Raw genomic sequence first — 22,192 nt, 5'->3', positions numbered from 1 at the left:
GGGGGGGCAGGGCCGCGGGGACGGCGCGGGGTCGTGTCCCTGCCCCGGAGCGGGGAGCCGGACCGGGAGCGCAGGGCGGAAGCTCCCGCACAAAGAGGACAGCGTCCCGCACATGGATCGAATTAAAGTCCCCGGCGGCGCCCCTCGGTGACCCGGCCAGCCGCCCTGCCTGGCTGCCCGCGGGAGGGCGCCGGGTTTCCGGAGCTCCTGGGAGCACCGGGCCCCTCTTCCCGGCCAGGGTCAGGCGAGGGGAAGCGGGGCCCGCGAGCTGCCCCTCTCTGGGCCTCCGATGCCCGTCGGGGGCTGGGAAGGTTCGGGACGAGGCGACCCCAAGGAGGTGCCGCGGTCCTGCCTCCCCCAGCCCCGATCTGAAGACCCTGGGGACAGGCTGGGGCGGCGACCAGATTCCTGCTCTTAATAATGGTGGCAGCTAAGTCCATGTCGTGCCGGGACCCTCGGGCGGAGCCCAGCCCCCAGAGCTGCTCCTCTCCCCCAGGGGCTAACCGGCTGTCCTTCTCTTTGCACCTACCACATGCCAAGATCCTGGGCACCCTCATCCTCTCTGCCACCCTTCAGGACAGACTCGTTATTCTCTTTATGAAAAAAACCAGGCCAGAGAGGTTTGGTGACCTGCTCAGGGGCACCCAGCGGGAAAGAAGTAGGGCCCAGAGTGAACCCAGCTCTGTGCCTCCCCTGGTTCCCTGGGGCGGGAGAGAGGCTGAGCGAACCCCTCTCCAAGGCTGCAGACCCCTCTGTTGGGTGGGTGGGGTCAGGGCACAGTCCCTCCCCCACCTCCGGCAAAGTTTAATTCCAGACCCTAACAGAGACTACTTTATCCAGTTATTAAAGAACAAAGCTTAGAGGTGGTTCCAGAGGTTCTTTGGAGGGGGCAGTAGGAGTGGGAAGGGGACACCGGGGTGGGGTCCTCCCCCCTCAGCACCGCATCCCCTGCCCCAGGGCTGCAGCCTAAAGCCGGCTGGCTGGATCCCAGCCTCTTTCCTTCCTCTTGACAGGAAATGACTTTCCTTCCCTTTGTTCCCACTTTCTCCGCTTACCCAACTGGATCTCTGATTCTCCCTGGGTGGGGGGAGGGTGGGGGTGGAGGGTACCCTGGGCGTGGCTGGCTGGGAGGCTGCCCCACGGGGAGCTTATACGCACCCCACTTCAGGATGACGAGGGCAGAGTGACGAGAGGGAAGCTGAGGCTCCCTTTCCTGGTGGGACGTGACAGGGCTTCGAAACTCCCCAGCTCAGTCCCTTCCCCTGGGGCCTGAGGTCCCTGCAGTAACCGCTTGGGAGAGAAGGGGGTGCTGCCCAGCTGGGAACATCTGGCCTCAGTGCTGAACATTTTCCGAGAAACCCGGCAGCTCTGAGTTCCCGGAGGAGTGTCACAGGGTCAGGGCTGGGTGGGAAGGAGGTGGGGGTGGGGGCATCTGAGACCAGCCCAGAATGCACTGACCACAGGATACCCAGGCCAGACTGGGCCATTCCGGGGTGAGAACAGGCCTGGGAATCTGGGGGGGATCTTGTGCCATCCAAGGAAGAAAAGGTGTGTCGTCTAAGGTCCAAGGACCCCCTGGACTTCCAGGCTGAATGATGCTCCGTTAGAATTTGGAGTCCGTCGTGACCGCCCTGGGCCCTGTGGCCCTGCTTGCAGCTGGGTTGCGAGTTAAGTGCCTGATCAGCGAGGGCCGTTGTCTGATATTTCTTCCTTAAATTTCAGATGCGCTCTGAACATCATTCGTGAAAATAGATTCTTAAACTTATAACAAAGTGTGAAACTAAAGCCCGTGACAGCCAGGATAAGTATATATACTTCCAAATGTCACTTCCAAAACCAGAAACAAAGGAGAAGTATTTTTAAAGAATTTTTAAAGGTCTGTCCTAACATATTGGTCTCTTCTTCAGAACAGATATTTTATTGTCAGGCTGAGCTGTACAAGTAGCCAATCGTGCAAACCAACCGGAGAGGAATTTGGGAGCACGTGTCGCTGCTTTTGCTATTATTATTCTCCCTCAGTCACCAAGAGAGCTCGCAGCAGCCACACACTCTGGAGCCTATGAGTTCCCACTGGGCTCCCGAGTCCACTGTTAGGGTCCCCTGGGCCCCCCCCCCACCCAGCCCCACTTCTTGAGATTCACACTCTGGGTCCCTGTTTCCTCCCCTCGTGCCTGTGGACTGGGCTTCTGTCACGATGGCCCAGACAGAGTGAGGTAGCCCTGGGCACAATCGTGGGGTGCCCAGCGAGGACTCCTGAGCTGGATGTGCCAGCTCATCCCCTGGTGGCCCCACCTCAGCCTCGGCCCCTGAGGCTACTGTCTGTTGGAACCGCCTGAGAGATGGAAAATGGCCTTTTCCTGCACCAGGGTGCCACCCTGCTCCCAGATATACACGCCGACGCTACCCTGCACTGTGCGCGGCCCTCAGGGCACACAGAGCACTCGGACACAGCTGGGGTCAGACACTTGACAGTGAGCCAGCCTGTCCTGCTGTGGGGCTGTCACCTCCCTGTGGAAGCGCACAACTGCCCTGGGAGGGGGCCAGGACTCAGGGGAGGCTTCCTGGAGGAGGTGATGTTTGAGCTGGGCCTCTAAGGGAAGGCTAAAATTCACCCTGTGGGGGCAGGAGAGGAAAAACATAGTAGAAGCAGGCCGGGCGCGGTGGCTCACGCCTGGAATCCTAGTACTCTGGGAGGCCGAGGTGGGAGGATCGCTTGAGCCCAGGAGTCGGAGGTTGCAGTGAGCTATGATGACACCACAGCGCTCTAGCCCAGGTGACAGAGCAAGACTCTGTCTCAAAAAAAACCGCAGTAGAAACCTTCCAAGGCAAGTAAGAGAAAGATACAGTGAGGAAGGAGGAGTGGTCCGAGTGCTCTCAAGGAGGTTGACGCCACAGCAATTGGGACTTTATCCTGAGGGAGTGGAGAGCCGTGGAGAGAGGGGTTTTGAGTAGGAGAAGGATTTGTGCTCCAGAAAGATCGGGACCATGGACACGCCCCCCGCCCCGTGCCGGCCTGGCCTGATCCAAGGCCACGGTTTTGGAGATGGCTGGAGGGAGAGATTCTGGCTCTGGAAGGCAGAGAAAGACACGCTGGCTGTGGGCTGGGCTGACAGAGGGCAGAGCAGAGCAAAGTGGCCGAGAGCACGGGCTCTGGGTTCAAATCCCAGCTCTACCGCTCACCTCTCTGAGTGTCAGTTTCCTCATCCGTGAGCCAGGTAATAACAGTGCCTGCCCTGCCTGCCTGGGAGGGTTGGGAGTCACTGCACAAGACACCCCCAGCCTGCGAGCTCCGCGCCAGCTGGTCTTGGTAAAAGGTCGCCCTGGCTACGCTCCCGCCCCTCGGCCTGCAGGGTCCAGCCTGACCCTTGAGGCTTCCCTTCTCTTTCCCTGCCCCAGCGGGGACTCAGGCTCGCTGAGGAGAATCCAGATCCCCGGTGAGGGGCGTCACTTGGGTGTGGCCCAGCGGGCAGGCGGGGCCCTGGGCTGGGGGCAGCTGGACTGTTCCTTCCTCACTCTAATCAGACGAAGAAAAGTAATCACAGGCGAGGTGAGGCGGGCAGGCCTGCCCTTTTCTCCCCTAGTTGAGCAGGTCGGGGGGCAGTCAGGACTTTTGTCCCACCCTGTGGCCAAGTCCTCTGGTGGGCACGTGTCCTCCCCTTTCTCCTCTCTGGCTGGGCTGGGTGCTGGGCTGGGTGGCTGGCATGGTGGGGTGGCTGGGCCACCTCGGGTGGAGGGAGGCTCCACGGCTGGGGGGGCATCTGTGTCCAGCTGGAGTGCACCCCCATGCCCTGAGCCCTGCTCTGCCCCCAGCCCCACCAGGAGCCGAAGCGATGGCCTCGAAGCCTGAGAAGAGGGTGGCCTCATCTGTCTTCATCACCCTGGCGCCGCCGCGCCGTGATGTGGCTGTGCTGGAGGAAGTGAAGCGAGCAGCTTGTGAGGCCCGGCGCGGCCGCCCCTGGGAGGCTCCTGTCCCCATGAAGTCACCCGGGGCTGGCTCGGCGGGGAGGCCCAGCCCCTGGACACCCCCTGGCAGGGCTGCAGCCACGGTGCCAGCTGTACCACCCCAGCTCTCCAATGGAGGTAAGAGCGGGCGGGGACTTCAAGGGAGACCACGTCATGGGCAGCACTGAGGTGGGCGGGAAAGGGCAGGCTCCAGAGCCATTCATTCATTCATTCATTCATTCATCGAGCCCGTACTAAGTGCCAGGCAGACTCTGGAACCCACCTGCCTGGGTGTGAGTCCCGGCTCCTCCATTTCTTGGCTGTGTGATGTTGGTGGGCCACTTAACCTCTCTGTGCCTCAGTTTCCTAATCTGTAAAATAGGGATAAAGATAGTACCTTCCTCAGAGGGTGGTTATGAGGACTAAATGAAATCATACATACGTAAAGAGTTTAGCCCTGCACCTGTCAGGCAGAAAGTGCTGAGAGACAAGGTTACATCCTAGTGGGGGAAATAGAGATAATAAAAATATAATGTACAATGTTGGGTAGACACGAGTGCTATAATGAAATAAAACAGCAAAGAGGTGAGGAGGTGCAACTTTTTAAGGGGTGGTCAGGATGACTTCCCTGGGGATGTGACATTTCAGCAGAGACCTGAATTACATGATAGTGCTGACCAGGGGGAGGTAGAGCTCACAGGACAATGGAAACAGCAAGTGCAAAGGCCCTGAGGCAGGAATGAATTTGGCAAGTTGAAGAATCTGAAAGGTGGTTTTATTCTCTCTTGGGCTCTGCTGTTCGTTCACTTGCTGTGTGTGTGATCTTAGGCAAGCCGTTTCCTTGCTCTGGGCCTTGGTCTCCTCTTCTGGAAAATGGAAATTTGAATGTGTATGTGACCTATCAGTCACAAAACAAATACTCCGTGAAGGACTCTTCCTTTACCTTGTGCTTGGTCTGAACTGGCCCCATTGCTATGGTGACAGGACACCTTCTAGGCATCTTTCCCTGCCTCTCCCATGGATGGGCTCAGCTGCTGGGTGGGGTAGGGGTGAGGAAGGTGACAGCCCAGGGCCCTGGGGCAGGGGGTGGCTCATCATCTGATAGGGCCCCAGCTGTAGTGACAAGGTGCCGAGACGCTAAGGGTGGGAAGCCAGCCCAGGATGGCAGCTGAGCCCCCAGAGTCCCCTGGGTGCCTAGTCAGATGTCCTGCTGTCCCAGAGCAAGGCTAGGGCAGCCCTGTCCATCATCACCATGGAAACCACCTAAAGACCAACGGGAAGTGCCAATTACTGGAGGCCAGAAAGGAGTCGAGGGGCCCACATGCGCATACACGTGACAGTGCGTGGATATTCAAGTGACATGCTTCTTCACGACCACGGAACCTGCTAAATTGATCTTTCCCTCCTAATCACACATCCCAAGAGCACAGACTCCTTCCAGCTGCCACTCCTTGTAGGAGAACCGGGACCATGTTGACAAAATTCACACATTAGGACATGTGATCTGATGGGAAAGAAAAATGTCCCTTGTGGGTGGAAATACAGTTTGGATGTCAGAATTTCCAGGACATTCTCATGGGTTATTGGAATTATAGGCAGAAGATCCCAGGAGTGTGGGGAATAAAAATCAGACTGTCCTTGGGAAGGGCTGGTCTAGAAGCCGCTGGTCGGCATGGCCGGCCAGGCATCATTTCTGCCAATTCTTTGCCCTCATCGGGACACAGGGAGTCCTGGGGTTGGGTCTCGCTGGCGTGAGATAAGTTTTAGGTGAGCAGCTTGGTCATGAAGCTGGTCTGACTCAGAACACAAAGGCTGGCCCTGGGGCCCTGGGGACCTGCCAGCTGCTTGGAGCCATCTCTGCAGCAGGCTGCCCGTCTGATGCCCACCTGGTGCTTGTCCTCTCAATTATCCTCCTGCAGCTCAGGGACCCCCTCTCTGCCCACCCGCCGTGGGCCCCAGGTCCCCGTGCCTTGCTTCTCTCTCTTGAATTCCTGTCCACCCTTCACGGCCTGGGGGCCCTGCACCACGACGCAGCTGGGGGAGAGGCCTCAGCACCCTCGCTGCCTCTCCGAGAGCTGCCCCTGACTCACTGGCCCTGGAGAGCCCGGTTCTCACACTCCAGCCACATCAGCACCCCCTGGGGCTTGTTCCCACACAGCCGCCTGCGCCCCACCCCGGGTATTTCTGAATCAGCAGGTCTGCAGTGGGGCCTGGAATTTGCATTTCTTATTCCTTTCCAGGTAATGCTGATGCTCTGGTCTGGGGCCCACACTTTAAGAGCTGTTGTTCTAGTCCAGAGGTGTCAAGCAGGTGAGACTTTAGGCTAGAATAGTAGTTCTCAAAGTGTGGCCCTTGGACCAGCCACACGAGCATCCCCCCAGGAACTTAGCAGACAGGAGAATTCTAGGGCCACCCAAACCTGCTGGATCACTCTGGGGTGGGGCCCAGCCATGCGCATTTCAACAGACCCCCCGGGTGGTTCTGTCCCATGCCCAAGTGTGAGAACCGAGGTCTAGAGCAAACGTCCCGGCTGTGCAGTCCCTTCAGCCCTTGGTAGAAGCTGGAGGTGTTGTCTTTGGCGAATGGATAAGAACCCTGGAGCCCTGAGAGGTGCCCCAGCGAATTAGCCGGGAAAGGGGCCAGAGCCCAGGTCTTTGGGCTCGGGGGCTTTCGGCACCTTGATCTGCTTGCCATGGGCGTCTCTGGCATTCTGAGCTCCCAGAGCCTGGCCTGACTTGTGCCTCCGTGACAGGAGGCACACGGAGTGTCCCCAGAGTGCCCCTTTTCCCTGGGACACTATCAGCAGTGCTCGCCCTGTACTGGCAGTGGACGGAGGATTTTCACGGGAGTGTTCCCAGCCCCTCTCTAAGGCTTCCCTCCTGACCCCCAGGGGCACGGGGCAGCCTGGCGGTGGCAGTTAGGAGAGCGATGGTTCCTGCACAGGGGAAAGAGCCTGAGGTTGAGGCAGGAGCCCCTGACAGTGAGCGCCGCTGACGAGTCCTTAGCATGCAGGGCCTCCCGTCCCCACACTCTGCCTGGGAGCAGGAGTGAAGCTGTGCTAATAATGGAAGTGATTCCATGCCAGTGCGTTTGTCGTGGGTCCACGTGGGTGTGTGGCTTTATGACACTTTCAAACATACATGAAGTAGAGAGAGCAGTGCAAGGAGCCCTGCACACCCCACGTCCAGTGTGAACGATGAGCAAGATTTGGCCACGTTTGTTTCATCTGCTCCTTCTTTCTTTCTTTTGTCTCTTTTTTTTTTTTTTGGTGAAGTGTTTTAAAGGAAACCCCAGTGATCATGGCCTTTCAGCCCCGCATTCGTCAGGGCACATCTCGAAATACAGCCGCTGCCTTACATAGCCACAGCACCAAACAGTGCCTGACAAAATAAACAAGAATGCCTTATGGTTGTCTGGTACTCTGACCATAATTCGTCTTCCCCGATTGGCATAAAAATGCCTTTGAACTGCTGGATTGTAGTAGATTGAAAGGTTTATGTGATGTCTAGTCTTTCTTTTCAGCTGTATAATTCAGTGGAATAGTTAGCCTTTCCTCCTCTACAAAATGAGCAGAATTAAATGAGGTGATTAATTTTTTCATATCGGGATCCAGATAAGGTCTATACCAGTGCTGTCCGATAAAAATAGAATGCGAGTCACAAATGCCAGCCACATATGTAATTTAAAATTTTCTGATATCCACATTGAAAAAAGTAAAAAGAAATGTGATATTAATTTTTACATATTATACAACCTAATGTATTAAAAATATGATCATTTTAGCATGTAATCATTATAAAAAATATATTATTATTTTAGAGATGGGGTCTTGCTATGTTGCCCAGGCTGGTCTCCTGGCTTCAAGCGATCCTCCTGCATCAGCCTCCTGAGTAGTATAAAAATTATTAGTGTTACAACTCTTTTAGAATTTGTCTAGCAGGTTTTCCAGTCCTCACTGGAAGACCCCAAATAAAAAAAAATGATTAATGAGATATTTTACATTCTTCTTTCCACATTAAGACTTAACAACACATCTCGGTGTTGGCTCGCCATGTTTCAAGTGCTACGTAGCCACATATGTGGCCACTGTTGAACAACACAAATATATATTGAGTCTCTTAATTCCAGGGAAGTCCCCCTTTTTTTCTCCCTCACGCCATGAACTTGTTGCAGAAACAGGCTCAGTTTCATGTCCCACGTGCTGGATTTGTCCCTTTGCTTCCTTATGGTCTCAACTAGCCCCTCTGTCAGCCAAATTTATTATCAATGCAACTTAACTCTAGAGATCTGATTAGATTACGGGTTTTGTTTGGGACTTTTTTTTTGTAAGAACATTTCATAGGAGGTGCCCATAGCTTCCTGTAGTGTCACATGAATCAGGAGACCCCCGATGTCTCTTGGGTTCAGGGTTCAGGTGTTAGCAGCCCAACCCCACCTTAGAAAGTTCCTGATCAGCCTTCAGCCTAATGCTTTCAACACCTGATGGTCATCACCTGAATCTATTATTTAATTAGGGTGGTGGTTCCTACCCTTGAATACATCAGTGTCACCTGGAGGGCCCTTGAGCTCCACGCGGCTGACCCCATCCCCAGGGTTTCGGATCCTGCAGGTCTGGGGCAGGCCGAGAAGTTGCTTTTCTAGCAAGCTCCCGGGACGGGGACGCTGCTGCTGCTGCTGCTGCTGCTGGTCCAGAGACCACACCCGGAGAGCCACAGCCTCGGGCTTGGTCATGCTTGTGTTTCAACAAGGCCTCCCAGCAGGCGGTTGCAGGCGCTCCAGCCCCGTGGGGGTGCGTCGTGGACGCTTCCACGGCTCCTGTGCTCAGAGCCCTGCTGCGTGTCTGTGTCAAACGGCCAGAACTGGGACATCCACAAGACAAAAAGTAAATATCTTAATAAAGCTGTTTTAAAAATGCTGAGAGATGCTGATCAGAGTACGACTGACCCTTGCCCCAACCCCTCTTCTGTCACCCCAGCCAAACACTGGGCCTGGAAAGTTCAGAGCAGCATTGAACGGTGGGCGTAGGGTATTCACCCATCAATACCCTTCAATACCCCAATACCCACAAAGACATTGAAGCAAAACTCCCCAGACATTAAAACCGCCCAGGACAGAACACAGCTGAAAAGAGGAATTAAAGGAAAACGACATGTGCAGCCACTATCCCTGCAGTTACCCAGTCTGGACACCTGGGATTTCTTTCAACCAATCTATCGGTTTCTGTGTGTGTGTGTGTGTGTGTGTGTGTGTGTGTGTGTGTGTGTGTATAAAACTACCATGTCTATGCTAACGGTTCTGAAATATGTGTCTCAGCCACTCACTGCATCATCTCACTTAGTCCTCTACAGCCCTCAGGGACTGAGGCCCATTTCCCAGCTGAGCAAATTAAGACTCAGAGAGGTTAAGTCTCTTGCCTGAGGACACACAGCAAGTCAATGGCAGAGGCAGAGATGGGACCCGGATCTGGGTGGCCCCGGATCTGAGCCCTTCGCCACCCTGCTGTACGGCCCTCTGGGGAAGTACAAATCTTTGTCCCCCTGCGGAGGCTGTGGCCAACCTTCTCTTCTGGTTGCAGGATGCTCCCCGCCTCCTCCTCCCCTGGATGGTGAGGACGCAGACCTGGACCTCCTCCCGCCGCCCCCTCCAGCGTACCTGCCACCTGATGAGGAGCCCCCTGCCCCCGTGGGGGCGTCGCTCATTTCAGACTTAGAGCAGCTGCACCTGCCCCCGCCCCCGCCCCCACCACAGGTACTGCCAACCCCCTGGTGCCCTGGGTGTGGGGGGCATGGGGGGTCTGGGCCTTCTGGGCCTTGCAGGGATTATAGGCCTGGAAGTTGTCGGGCCTGTTCTCCTGTGGAGGGGAGGCCCTATTCAGGATGGTAAAAATCGGTCTGGTCTGGTCGGGCATTTCAAGGTCCCTGGAGAGGGGAGCCACACGCTTTTCCCTTTGGGCACCGACTCTGGCCCTGAGGAAGACGTTTCCATGTGTCTGACTGAATCCCTCATGCTGCATGGGAAACCCGTTTATAATCCCAGCCCTTAGCAGAGGCCGTTGTGGAAACGGGCAGGGTCCCAGGCCAGGGCTGAGCCCACTCAGTCCAGCATCCAGGGGAAAACCTGACTCCAGGAGATTCCTTCCAGGTAGAAGGAGCTTTGACTGGTTGAGGGGACCCAGGGCAAGGAGCTAGGAGGCTGGGCTTCAGCTGCCACTGTACCCTTCCCACTGAGTGACCTTAGACAGGTCACTTGCTTCCCTGGGCCTCAGTTTCCTCCTCGATACCCTGGGACTGATTGTGTCTGGGGCCACCCAGGTGAGGAGCAGAGCTGGAGGGCTGCATGAGGTCCCCACTGGATGACTCCTCCCCACTTTCTGTCCCCACAGGTCCCAGTGGAACAACCTCCAGTCCAGCCTCGGCTGGGTCCCCTTGGGCCCACGGAGGAGGAGCTGCCACCTCCCCCGGCAGAGCCTGTTGGCTTCCCCGAGAGAGAGGCATCCACAGGTATGTGCACAGGGCTGGAAGGACTCTGGGGTGGTCCCCAGGGACCGTCGTGGGGCCAGCATGGGCTTCCAGGTGGGAACTATGAGAGCAGGGACCCCCATTCTCACCCCAGCTCACACTACAGTGGTGGGCTTTATAATTGGGCATCAATTTACTTTTTTTTTTTTTTTTGAGACAGAATCTCACTCTGTTGCCCAGGCTAGATTGCTGTGGCATCAGCCTAGCTCACAGCAACCTCAAACTCTGGGGCTCAAGCGATCCTCCTGCCTCAGCCTCCCAAGTAGCTGGGACTACAGGCATGCACCACCATGGCCGGCTAATTTTTTCTATATATTTTTAGTTGTCCGATTAATTTCTTTCTATTTTTAGTAGAGACAGGGTCTCACTCTTGCTCGGGCTGGTCTCGAACTCCTGAGCTCAAACGATCCTCCCGCCTTGGCCTCCCAGAGTGCTAGGATTACAGACGTGAGCCACCGCGCCTGGCCCAATTTACTTTTTACTGCCTCAACATTTTTCCTTTGTAACTAAAATCCATTTAACATATTAATATGCACAGTTTGCTACGACAGCAAAAATGCCTTGAATTTTTTCTCACTATTTAATTTTGAATACCTGAGGCCCTCACATAATGCAAAATAAAGTGTAAAACGGGCACACAGGGAGAAGTCTGCCTTCTGGGGCCTTCTCCTCATATCACCCAGTTTCCTTCCAGATGGGCAGTCTCGGTGCTGACGTCTTGCATATCCTGCCAGAGATATTCTATGCATATACAAGCAAATACAGATATGTGTCTGCCCATCCCCTTCCCCCATTTTTCCACAAACAGTAGCAAACTGGGCTGTTCTGTGCTTTGCTTTCCTTAGTACATCTCACAGCTGGTTGCACATGCAACATAAAGTGGCTCCTTATTCTTTTTTATAGCTGCATGGCATTCCTTAGTAGGGATGTACCACAGTGCTTTGCACCAGCCGCCTATTGATGGATACTTAGGTGGTTTCTCGCTGCACCAAATAATGCTGAGATGGATCACCTCGCATATCGGTCATTTTGCCCACGTGCAGATTTACCTGTGAATTAAATTCCTAGGAGAGGAAGTACTGTGGCCAGAAGGCAGGTGCATCTGTAATTTGGGTCTTTTTACCAAATTGCTGTTGTTCGTTGTCCCGAGCTTCACTCCCGACAGCAGTGTCTGCCTGACTGTTCCCTCATGGCCTCTGCAGCACTGCGTGTTACTTACTCATTTAATAAACAGCTATTAAGTGCTTGCCATGCGCCCAGCGCCGCTGCGGACCCTGCGGGAACACAGTGAGCAACGCAAATTTCACCCGCCGGGGGCAGTCAGGGTGACTGAGTCTTTGTGATATGAGTTGCAAATTTTCTTCTAAGTTCCTCGTTTGTCTTTTGACTTATGGTGGGTTTTGTCATCTGTAAAGATTTTTTTTTAGAGACAGGGTCTCACTCTGTCACCCAGGCTGGAATGCAGTGGCATGATCATAGCTCACTGTGACCTTGAACCTGTGGGGCTCAAGCGATCCTCCTCCCTCAGCCTCTCGAGTAGCTGGGGCCACAAGCGTGTGTCACCACGCCTGGCCATCCATAAAAATTTAGTTTTTGTGTAGTCAAATGTCTCAGCCCTTCCTTTTCTGGCTTCTGGATTTTATGTCATTGTTAGAAAGGCCTTATCTCCAGTTATAAAATATTTTTCCTCCGGTTTCTTCAAGGATTATTATGGTTTCATTTTTTGCACTAGATCTTTGATAAATTCGGATTATCTGGGTGTAAGGTATCACTATAGAGCCAACTCCTTTGTTTGCAGCTGACAATCGGTTGTTCTGACACTTCGTCCTTGATTTTGGCTTCTCGAAGGCTGTTCAGATTCCGTTTTAATGCTCCTCTCGACCCTCTGTGTTTGTCAGCTGAGGAACCCCCAGGGCTCTGAGGCAGAACCCTGGGTACTCGGCCCATGTTCTGGGTGGCGACTGGATTCAGTCCTCCAGGCTGGGCTGCTGACAGCCTGTGTCTCCTTGTCCCCAGACATCTGTGCTTTCTGCCACAAGACGGTGTCCCCCCGAGAGCTGGCCGTGGAGGCCATGAAGAGGCAGTACCACGCCCAGTGCTTCACGTGCCGCACCTGCCGCCGCCAGCTGGCCGGGCAGAGCTTCTACCAGAAGGACGGGCGGCCCCTCTGCGAAAGCTGCTACCAGGTAACCCCCGCGGCAGGCCTCCGGGTGCCGGGCACTGAGCCAGACTCTTGGGAGACGTGATGTCATTTCGTTCCCCACGGCAGTCCTGGGAAGTATTATGGGGACTGTTGACCTGTTTCGCAGACGAGGAGGCCGAGGCCCAGCAAGGAGAAGGAGCTCTGCAAAGATGTGTTAGAGTCCTCGGGCTGCTGTAAGAAATCACCAGAGTTGGTGGCTCCCAAACACACATTTATTCTCCCATAGTGCAGGAGGAAAGAGGTCCAAAATCAGGTTCACCGGGCCAGAATTGAGGTGTCTCCCTGGAGGCTCTGGTGAGCATCTGTTTCCTTGCCTTTCCCAGTGTCTGAGCTGCATCCCCGGGCTCCTTCCTGCATCCCCAAAGCCAGCAGTGTAGCGTCTTACGTCAGTGGCCACATTACCACCTTCTGTGTCATGTCCCCTTCTGCCCCCTCCATAGGGACACCTGTGGTGGCATTTAGGGTCCATCCAGCTAGTCCAGGACAATCCCTCCATCTCAAAATCCTTGACTTAGTCCCATCTGCAAAGTCCACTTTGCCGTACAAGGCAACGTGCACAAGTTCCAGAAATTAGGCCTGGATCTCTGGGGGCATTACTTAGCCGCCACACAAGGTCACACTCTAGAAGGCCGAGGAGCTGGGGCTGTCCCCCAGACCTGTCTGGCTCTGGAGCCTCCATGTGGTCTTGTCACTCCCTCACCCAGAGCCATGAGGGTCCTATGCGTGGCCTACAGGGAATCACCCCTTCTGGGTCCCAAATGCAGTCGGTGAAAGCCAGTTTGGATGACAGTGTATTGGAATTTCTGACGCTTCGATGGTTTGCGGTGGCGTGTTCAGTGTGGCGTACAGACCACCGCAGCCTCGTCCCCTGGGTGTGCGCAGGCCTCCTCTTGTCCTCATGAATGGGCAGCACCTGGCCATCTGCCTTTTTACAAGTGTCTCAGGTGATTTTGATGCACGTGGAAGTTTGAAAACGACTGATGGGGGGGTTAGAATGTTTGGAGTTGGAAGGATCCAGAACAGTCAGAACAATCCGATTCCAGGCTCATGACTTTACCACAACCGGTGAGCACTGTCGGGGGAGCAAGATGCCAGCCCCCCCATCCCTCCGAACCCATCAACATGACCGTGGGGGGGGTCCCTACTCTCTTCCCTCCGGGTGGAGCCAGGTAGGGGTGAGGCACTGAGGGGTGGGAGCAGCCAGGAGGGAGAGACGAGCTGTGCGCAGGAGGCGGGGAGGGGGTGCTGCGCCCACACGTCTGCCCCGGTAGAGCCAGGGTACGATGAACCGGCTCAGCCGGAAGGGGAGAGAGACGGCGTCCAGAGGAAAGGTGGACAGGTTAGCGGGGGCCTCCGCTCTGCCTCGGTCTTCTCTCTCTCTAATCCACCCTCATTCCAGAAAGGGTTTGAGCAGCCTATATTGTAAGAATGCGTGTACACCTGTCGATGACAACGTGGCACACTTACAAGCTTGTTAAGAAGGTGAATCTCGGCCGGGTGTGGTGGCTCACGCCTGTAATCCTAGCTCTCTGGGAGGCCGAGGCGGGCGGATTCTTTGAGCTCAGGAGTTCGAGACCAGCCTGAGCAAGAGCAAGACCCCGTCTCTACTAAAATTAGAAAGAAATTAATTGGACAACTAAAAATATATAGAAAAAATTAGCCGGGCATGGTGGCGCATGCCTGGAGTCCCAGCTACTCGGGAGGGTGAGGCAGAAGGATCGCTTGAGCCCAGGAGTCTGAGGTTGCTGTGAGCTAGGCTGACGCCGTAGCACTCTAGCCCGGGCAACAGGGTGAGACTCTGTCTCAAAAAAAAAAAAAAAGAATGCTTCAAATACGCCTCCAACTTGAAAGAAAGAAAATGAAAACAAAAACAAAAGCGATTTTAAAAAGAGAAAAAAGGAAAGGAAATAAAATAACATTTAAAAATGAAAAAAAGAATGCACTTAATACTATGAAATGTACAAATGTAAAATAAGCAAATCCAAACAGAAGGAAACCAAAGTAGAAAGTGTGACGAGACCCGGGGAAAGTCAGCACCCAGACCCTGTGCTGGTTCCTGAAAGCAGAACACGGGACTTGGCTCTGAGCTTCCAAGTGGCCAAACGGGAAAAGGGAAGAATTTCAAGGTTTACTGTCTGAAGGATGAAAGCCAGTCCCCCAGGAATTCCTTTTCCCCACTCTGAGGTTGAGGAGCCATTTCCCTGAAGAGCTCTGGTGGGCCCTGGCCTCAAGCACATCCCAGTGACAAGAGGCGTGGTTGTAGCTTCACGGCCGCATTCCTCGCTGCAGCCAAGGACGCAGTGCCAAGCTCAGTCTGTTACGAGCGACAGTGGAGGTTTGGGGCAGTGGTCACAGGCCGGTTGTGTGTCTTCCTGCACCCCTGGCCTCCTGGGTCCCCGAGGATAGCCAGCCAGAAGACCCTTATGGCTTGGGGTGGGTGTGCCCATGGGATGGCCCTGGCCTTCTTTCCCAGGACACCCTCGAGAAGTGTGGCAAGTGTGGCGAGGTGGTCCGGGAGCACGTCATCAGGGCCCTGGGCCGGGCTTTCCACCCTCCCTGCTTCACGTGTGTGGCCTGCGCCCGGTGCATCGGGGACGAGAGCTTTGCCCTGGACGGCCAGAACGAGGTGTACTGCCTGGACGACTTCTACAGGTGTGGAGGGGTCTGTGCGCTGGGAGGGGTGGGGAGGACAGGGTGGGACCCGGGCAGGACGAAGGAGCCAAGCCTGAGTGCTGGGCCAGAGCCTCCTGTTTACCGGTTTATTATAGAGGATATAGATAGAGAGAGGTGTAGGACGAGGTCTGGGAGTAGGGGTGTGGCGCTTCCGTGCCTCCCCAGACACCTCGCCCTCCAGGAACCCCCATGTGTTCAACTATCCGGAAGCTCTCCAAGCCCTGTCCTTGTAGGCCTTCGATGGAGACTTCATTGGACAGGACTGTCTACCCTGCAGAAATGTGATGAGGCAAAAGGGTGTGATCTAATACTGCTTGACTGAGAGGGAAAACCTGCAAGGCCTATTCGGATTCCTCTTGGCCTTTTGCTGCGGCGTCCCCTCCTGCAGGCTGGGGCAGGACCCTCTCTGGAATGAGGGCCTTATGACCCACAGTCAGATAATTTCTTTATGGCCGGCCTCAAGACAGAGAGGCAAGAACAGATTCTTGCCTTGGGGAGAGAAAGGAGCAGGTGGAAGGAGGGCAAGAGAAGATCAGAGGGAGGGAGAGATGCTGCTTTCTGATGCCGAAAGCACCGCGTTATAACAAGGGCGGTGGGAGTTAGGAGCCAGGGACGACGGACGAAAACCAGTATCTGTCGTAGTGTCGCAGGTGGGCACGACTAAGGGTTGCATTTTACCGCAGCTGGTATTGACGCTCTTGGCAAGTGTGCAGACCCCCGAGGACCTGCCTCTGGGGCCTCCCCTTGGAGCTGGACAAAGCCCTGGGAACATGTAGATATCCGTGAGGCTCAGTCCCTGCCTGCGAGTTGCTCACTGCCCAAGGGGAGAGACAGACGTGCAAGAGTGGCCTATAATACAAGACAGACACAGTTCTCAGTTCAGACGTTCTCCGGTCACCCTGGGCGGCTGGGTCTCGTTGCATAGCTCCCTCCACCCGCTCCTGCCGGGAAGCAGCGGACGTGGACGCGGTAGCTCCAGGTGCAGTCACGGAGCGATGGGGCCGAAATCGCTTGGCAGGTGAACTCCAGCCAGCCAGCCCCGGTTCTGACAGCTAATTTCTGTGTTCATCGCCTGGCTCCTTTCCCTCCAGGAAGTTCGCCCCCGTGTGCAGCATCTGTGAGAATCCCATCATTCCCCGGGACGGGAAAGATGCCTTCAAAATTGAGTGCATGGGAAGAAACTTCCATGAGAATTGCTACAGGTGTGAGGTGAGTGGAGCAGCGGCGACCTAATGACGTTCCATCGCTACTCGAGCCTGCTGCGCGCCAGGCCCCAGACTGGGTTCTGGGACACGGGGACAAGTTGGGGTGGGGGCTCTGCTCTCAAATTGTTCGCTGTCCGTGGCAGAGACAAATGAGTGGAAATAATTACAAATCCAGTCTATTAATCAGAACTCTTTAGGTTGATGATAGAAACCAAACTCAGGTTGCTTTGGCAGGACAGGGAACCCGTTGGCTTCTGGTGGTGAGATCACTGATGACATCACATGGTGGCAGCAGGGTTGCCACCATCTCTTGGTTCTGCCTTTTTTGTGTGTTTGTCTCATTTTCTCTTCCTGGGGGCTGGCATCCTCTGTGGGGGGAGGGGAACACAGAGGTGCAGATGGCTCAGGTTCACACCTCTCAATGTAGAAACCCCCAAGGAAAGAGGGGATAGGAAGCCACACAGTCCCAAGAAGGCCCCTGCTCAGCCCCACTTGGGTTACTTGCCCATTCTGGGGCAAGCACCGTGTGGGGGCTGCCGGGTACTAGGACTTACGGCCCCTGGGGCCAGGGAGGCAGACCCATATGAGCCATAGGAAGAGAGGAGGGGGTGCTGGGCAGGTGCCAGCACAGATGTCCTTTCCGGGTGCTGGGAGTGTGTGCAAGTCAGCTTTGGGGCTAAGAAGGCAGTGATGGAGTCTAACCAGGGTGGCAGAATCAGAGGCACTCTTGTAGTGGAGGTGATGCTTAACTGGGTCTTGCAGGATGAGTAGGAGTTTGCCAGATACTCAGAGAAGGGAAAGGAAGTCCAGAAAAGGGAAAGCGCCTGTAAAAACCCCCTGCAGCATGAGCAAGCCTGAAGAATCAGAGAAAGAGGAAGTTTCCAGAAACATCTGTGTCTGGAGTGTAGTGGGCTGGAAGGTGTGGTTATTAATGAGGCCAGAGAGAAGGAAAGAGCCTGGGCGGGGTGAGGCAGGCTGTGGGGAGTGGTTGGGCTGACCTGGGGAGGCTGGTTAGAAGCTGGCACAGTTGGTCATCCCAGCAAGAAATGCCCAGGGAGTTGTCCCACAGGGCCTGGGGATCACAAGGGTACGACACATGCTTTAAAACTCTGCTGTTGCTGTCCTGAAATGCTTACTTTTTGAACAAGGAGCCCTGCATTTTCATTTCGCCCTGGACTCTGCGAATTCTGTAGCCAGTCCTGCTGGGGAGGCTCCACAAATCCTCTCCCCTTCCTGCTGCCAGCTCCATATCACTGAAGTTTCTGTCTGCTCTGATGGGGACAAGGTGGCCACTTTTATGGGTGTCACCTAAGTGGAGAGTCCCAGAGCAAATCTCTTACTCAGCCAATGAGTAATTCTAAACATTTATTCACTCACATTTATTTAAACAGATATTGGAACCAGGAGTCTGTTTTCACTGAGATGTCAAGGGAACTGGGTAGAGAAGTTGATTAATTGCTTCGTAATTACTTTGTCTTGGTCGATTATAGTTCAAGGTCCAGCTGATAATGCTTCTTGAAAGCCCAATGACGAAAGCCAAGCGCTGTTATCACCGCCGTCGCCCCAGTAAGCTCCATGGTGATCAGCACTTTCCTGAGCTGTCTAGGGAGCAGATAAACCCCCTGCCGCCCTGGGCGGGCGTGGCCAAGGCTGCTGTCGTAAGGCGGAATCTGGACTCCTGGACTCCGGCTGTTATGTTTTGGAAGATGAGGTTCTTGAACCACCGTGGTCTGGAGCAGAGTGAGGGTGCTGTTCTCCAGGGTGAGAAATGGCTGCCAGGCACTGCCCACGCCCCCGTCTCACCATTCTTACCTGCTTCGGGGTCCGTATTATTTATGGCTATTGATGGAGGGACAACAAGTCTTTTAGACATAGGCAGTGCTTTTAAATTTATAAAATGCTTTCATATGTATCACCTTATATAATCCTAATTCATCTTGCGAGATGGGGATCCCTGTCCCCATTTAAGATGGGGAAACTGAGGCTCAGATTGGTGGTTCCAGCCTATATTTTTCTGGGCCGGGTCCACCCAGCTTTCAGCCCCCCCACGGTTCCTTCATAGACTTTGTGAGACTTGGCTATAGTGAGGGGTTTTCCTCACTTGGTTCTAATTTAGGAGCAGTCACATGTGTCCCTTTGCAACTTCAGGCTTGGCACTTGTTCTCTCTATGCCAAACAAGGGCTGTTACGAATGACGCAGATACTGGGGTTATGTCACCCAGAGTCCACTTGAGAGACTCAGGGTGGCACTTGGCACTGCAGGGAAGAGACATGTGAGGCACCCGCCCTGCTGGCCAGGGAGGAAGGCAGACTGTGGACCCTGGTCTCTGCTGAGTCAGGATGCCACCTGTGACCCCAAAGTTGTCTGTACGGGACCAGCCCCTTTGGTTGGATCCGTGCCGCTTCCAAAGGCTGCCTGGCACCGAGTGTCCAGGTATGAGTTGCTCTCATTATCACCTCCAGCCTGTGCTCAGGGGAGGCCCAGATAACGTGCCTGGGGCAAAATGGTGACGCTGGCAAAATTTGGGCCCCAAATCCCCATACCCCTCATTCTGAAATCCTTTAGTGATTTGAAAAATTGAAAATATTAAAGTTTGTGCCAGTGTTTAAGTTGCATAGGCCATGGGGCAACAAGGAGACCCCCAGCCTCAGAGCCTGGAGACCCCGCCCAGTCCCAGCTCCAGACCCAGCTGTGTGACCTGGGACAAGCCTGTGAAACGAAGGGACCGGACTAGACTCAGTTCTCGTTGGGCAGATACCTGCTGCAGCCGGCGGCGTGCCAGGCTGGTCCGGGCGGGGGAGCTGGCGGTACATGGGCTTCCTGTCGCGTCGAATTATGTTCTAAGGGCTGTCGGGGGCTTGTTAAGGCCCTTCCAGCCTCAACTTCCCCTGATCTGAGTGTCCTCAGTTCCGCCCACAGCGACTCTGTTGCCATCACCCACTTCCATGTGGATTAAAGCCCCCGTGTGTGTCGGGTCTCCCCCTGTGGGGACCTGGCCCAGGTGTGTCGGGAGGACGGAAGGAGCAGCCGCCTTCCTCCCCCGTAGGGAGTACGTTCGCTCCCTCGGCTGCTTTACTCGGATGCCGAGTGAGTCCTGCCCTGTGCAGGCGGTGCCCAGGCCTGGGGCACGTCCACATGTGTCTTTGTCTCCCCAGGACTGCAGGATCCTGCTGTCTGTGGAGCCCACGGACCAAGGCTGCTACCCGCTGAACGACCGTCTCTTCTGCAAGCCGTGCCACGTGAAGCGGAGTGCCGCGGGGTGCTGCTGAGCGCACCCGCCGGGCACCAGGGCAGTGAGCAGCCTGCTAGCCCCGGCCGGGGCCCTTCTCTGACTTGGTTTCCCTTCCTGACCTGCTCTTGCACACTTTCCTTCTGAGCCTCAGTGGGGACCAGCCTGCAGCCCTGCCCTGCATGTCTGGGACACGGGGCTGAGCCTCCTTCTGCTCAGAGGGGGGCAGTGGTGGACAGTGCCCCCTAGACCTTCAACTCCTCCTCTACCCACTGGCACCCCAAGGCTCCTAGACCATGAGGGTCACGCCCGGAGTTCCCTGCTGGCCCTGACCCATTTCCAGGGGCGAGTTGGGACAAGTCTTCGGGTGGTGCCTGGGTCCCCCGCACTGACTCGTTAGTTGTCTAGCAGGGTGCTGAGACCAGCCCTGGCTTGCAGGGCTGAGCCGTTGGAGGAAGAATTCCAAGGTCCCTTAAAAAGTGCTTTTTGAAAATGTTGAGGTTTAAATGATGGGAAACAACATTCTTTAGATTTGGGAGAGAAAAATCTTCATAGCAAACGTCTCCCCTTGGTTCACACATGTATAAGAATGTGACCTAGTGGTGGAGGAGAGGGTGGTCCCCAGACACCTGAGGACATTAGCAGTCCCTTCACCTTGCCTTCTGGCACCTCCTCCTGTGCGCTACGGTGAGTCAGCAGACACAGATCGAGCGCCTGTTGTATGCTGGGGAACAGGGTGCAGAGGCTGAGTGTTCTTACACACACACACACACACACACACGCACACACACACTCACTCTTCTCCAGGATGGTGCCAGGGCAGGTGTCCCTCCAGCACTCCGCTTGTGCCCCCCAAGTCCCACTTGGGCCCCCCAGCCTGCGCTGCCCTGTAACCGCTGCCTGCACGAGGCCACACCTAGAAGATGCTTCTCCCCGCCAAAGGAGAACAGCTTCTGTTGCTTCGTCACTTTGAGGCGATGTGTAGGGCACAGACAGGTCAAACAAAATGTGCTTTCCCCCCTGGGGTCTGCTTGATGTACCACACGCCACAGGTTCCGAGCACTGGGTCAGTTTCTGTGTAGGACCCTTCGGGGCTTCGGCCCGGAGCACAGCTTCTTGCCCTAAGCTTAGAGCAGCAAGTCCCAAGCTGGCGATCATGGATCACCGCCACGATTTTTATCATAACCAAGGACTTTCTGTTCTGTTATTTCATTGACATCAATGTACTGTTTTTTTCTCCCTCACTTCCAACTTCAGCCCTGTGCTGAGCTCTGTATCCACGCAGCCACACGCTGATGTACTAGTTGTGTTTTTTCTTCTTACACATGAAAATAAATGCGTAACTATTAGAAACATATCGGTGTTCTAAGATTTCCCGCCGGTAATGCTGGCCTTTGGTAGCAGCCCTGGGAACACATTTGTTGGGAATCTGCTCACCGGGGCATGAATGTCCGGAAAGTACCTGCACCTCCTTCCCCCAAAACCGGGGCTCAGTTTGGCAGATGGAGGAACTCATCTCCCTCCTCACGCCCAGCACTGGAGACTTGTGCCAGCCAGTCCACAGGTGTGCGTCTCCTGGACACAGGCCACCAGCGAAGGGGTTGGCTGCACGGTGGAGCCTTTGCTGCGGGGGCCCCTCTAGGGCCACCAAGTCCTCTAGGAGAATCAACCCCTACCCAGGGCACGTTCTCCCTGTGCGCTCACACGCTGGCCTGACCACAGGGCTGGCTTGGTGAGGGAGGCCCCAGAGAAGGGGTGCATGGCGGGAAAGAGCGCTGGGCTTAGGGGCGACAGCTCAGGTCTCAGACCCGCCTCTATTCAGGTGTGGACAGGCGGGTAACCCTCTGAGCCTTAACGTCCTGTCTGTGAACTGGGACAATACTAACCTGCGTCATCAGTGGTTGCTGTGATGAAAGGGAAGCGTCAGGCTCAGGAAGTGCCCGGCTCACGAGTCTTCTCCAGCCGTCACTCTCCGCAGTTGTGTTGATGCCCGTCAGTCAGACCACAGGGACATGCCCGCAGTCAACACAGTTGGGTTGATGCTGCAGCTGTGATTATCGGGAGGGATGCAGCACTGGCTCAGGACAGGGGGACGTTGGTCATTTGTGCGGATGGCCCAGAGACAGTGCTCAGGACAACTGCTGAATGGTGTTGCTTTTGACCTTGACTCGCTTCCTCATGGTCACAGAGTGACCTTGCCCAGTGTGGGTGAGCTAGGAGATTGGAGCATACCACACCCAGCTGTGGGGACCAGGCCAGCTCTCAGGGGACACTTTTCTCTCTTTGTCACCAAGTTTGGTTTGGTTTGGTTTTTCCTACCATTAAAATGTAACTTTGGGGGCCGGGCATGGTGGCTCACGCCTGTAATCCTAGCTCTCTGGGAGGCTGAGGCGGGCGGATTGTTTGAGCTCAGGAGTTCGA

The 22,192-nt window shown here is 55.2% G+C and overlaps 1 protein-coding gene across 1 annotated transcript; it reads left to right on the top strand.

The window, feature by feature from the left end:
* Window positions 1-3,811: 3,811 nt before the first annotated feature.
* Window positions 3,812-21,077, top strand: FBLIM1 (filamin binding LIM protein 1). Its single transcript, XM_012662467.1, has 7 exons — window positions 3,812-4,080; window positions 9,518-9,690; window positions 10,325-10,442; window positions 12,477-12,646; window positions 15,137-15,315; window positions 16,428-16,545; window positions 19,698-21,077. The coding sequence occupies exons 1-7, from the start codon at window positions 3,831-3,833 to the stop codon at window positions 19,809-19,811; spliced, it is 1,122 nt and encodes a 373-aa protein (XP_012517921.1). The 5' UTR covers window positions 3,812-3,830; the 3' UTR covers window positions 19,812-21,077.
* Window positions 21,078-22,192: the final 1,115 nt, after the last annotated feature.

Source organism: Propithecus coquereli, unplaced genomic scaffold (assembly GCF_000956105.1).
Source record: "Propithecus coquereli isolate 6110/MARCELLA unplaced genomic scaffold, Pcoq_1.0 Scaffold77, whole genome shotgun sequence".
In the NCBI taxonomy this organism is placed as follows: domain Eukaryota; kingdom Metazoa; phylum Chordata; class Mammalia; order Primates; family Indriidae; genus Propithecus; species Propithecus coquereli.
The sequence above is the reverse complement of the archived record's forward strand: the minus strand, read 5'-3'. Positions and strand labels throughout refer to the sequence as shown.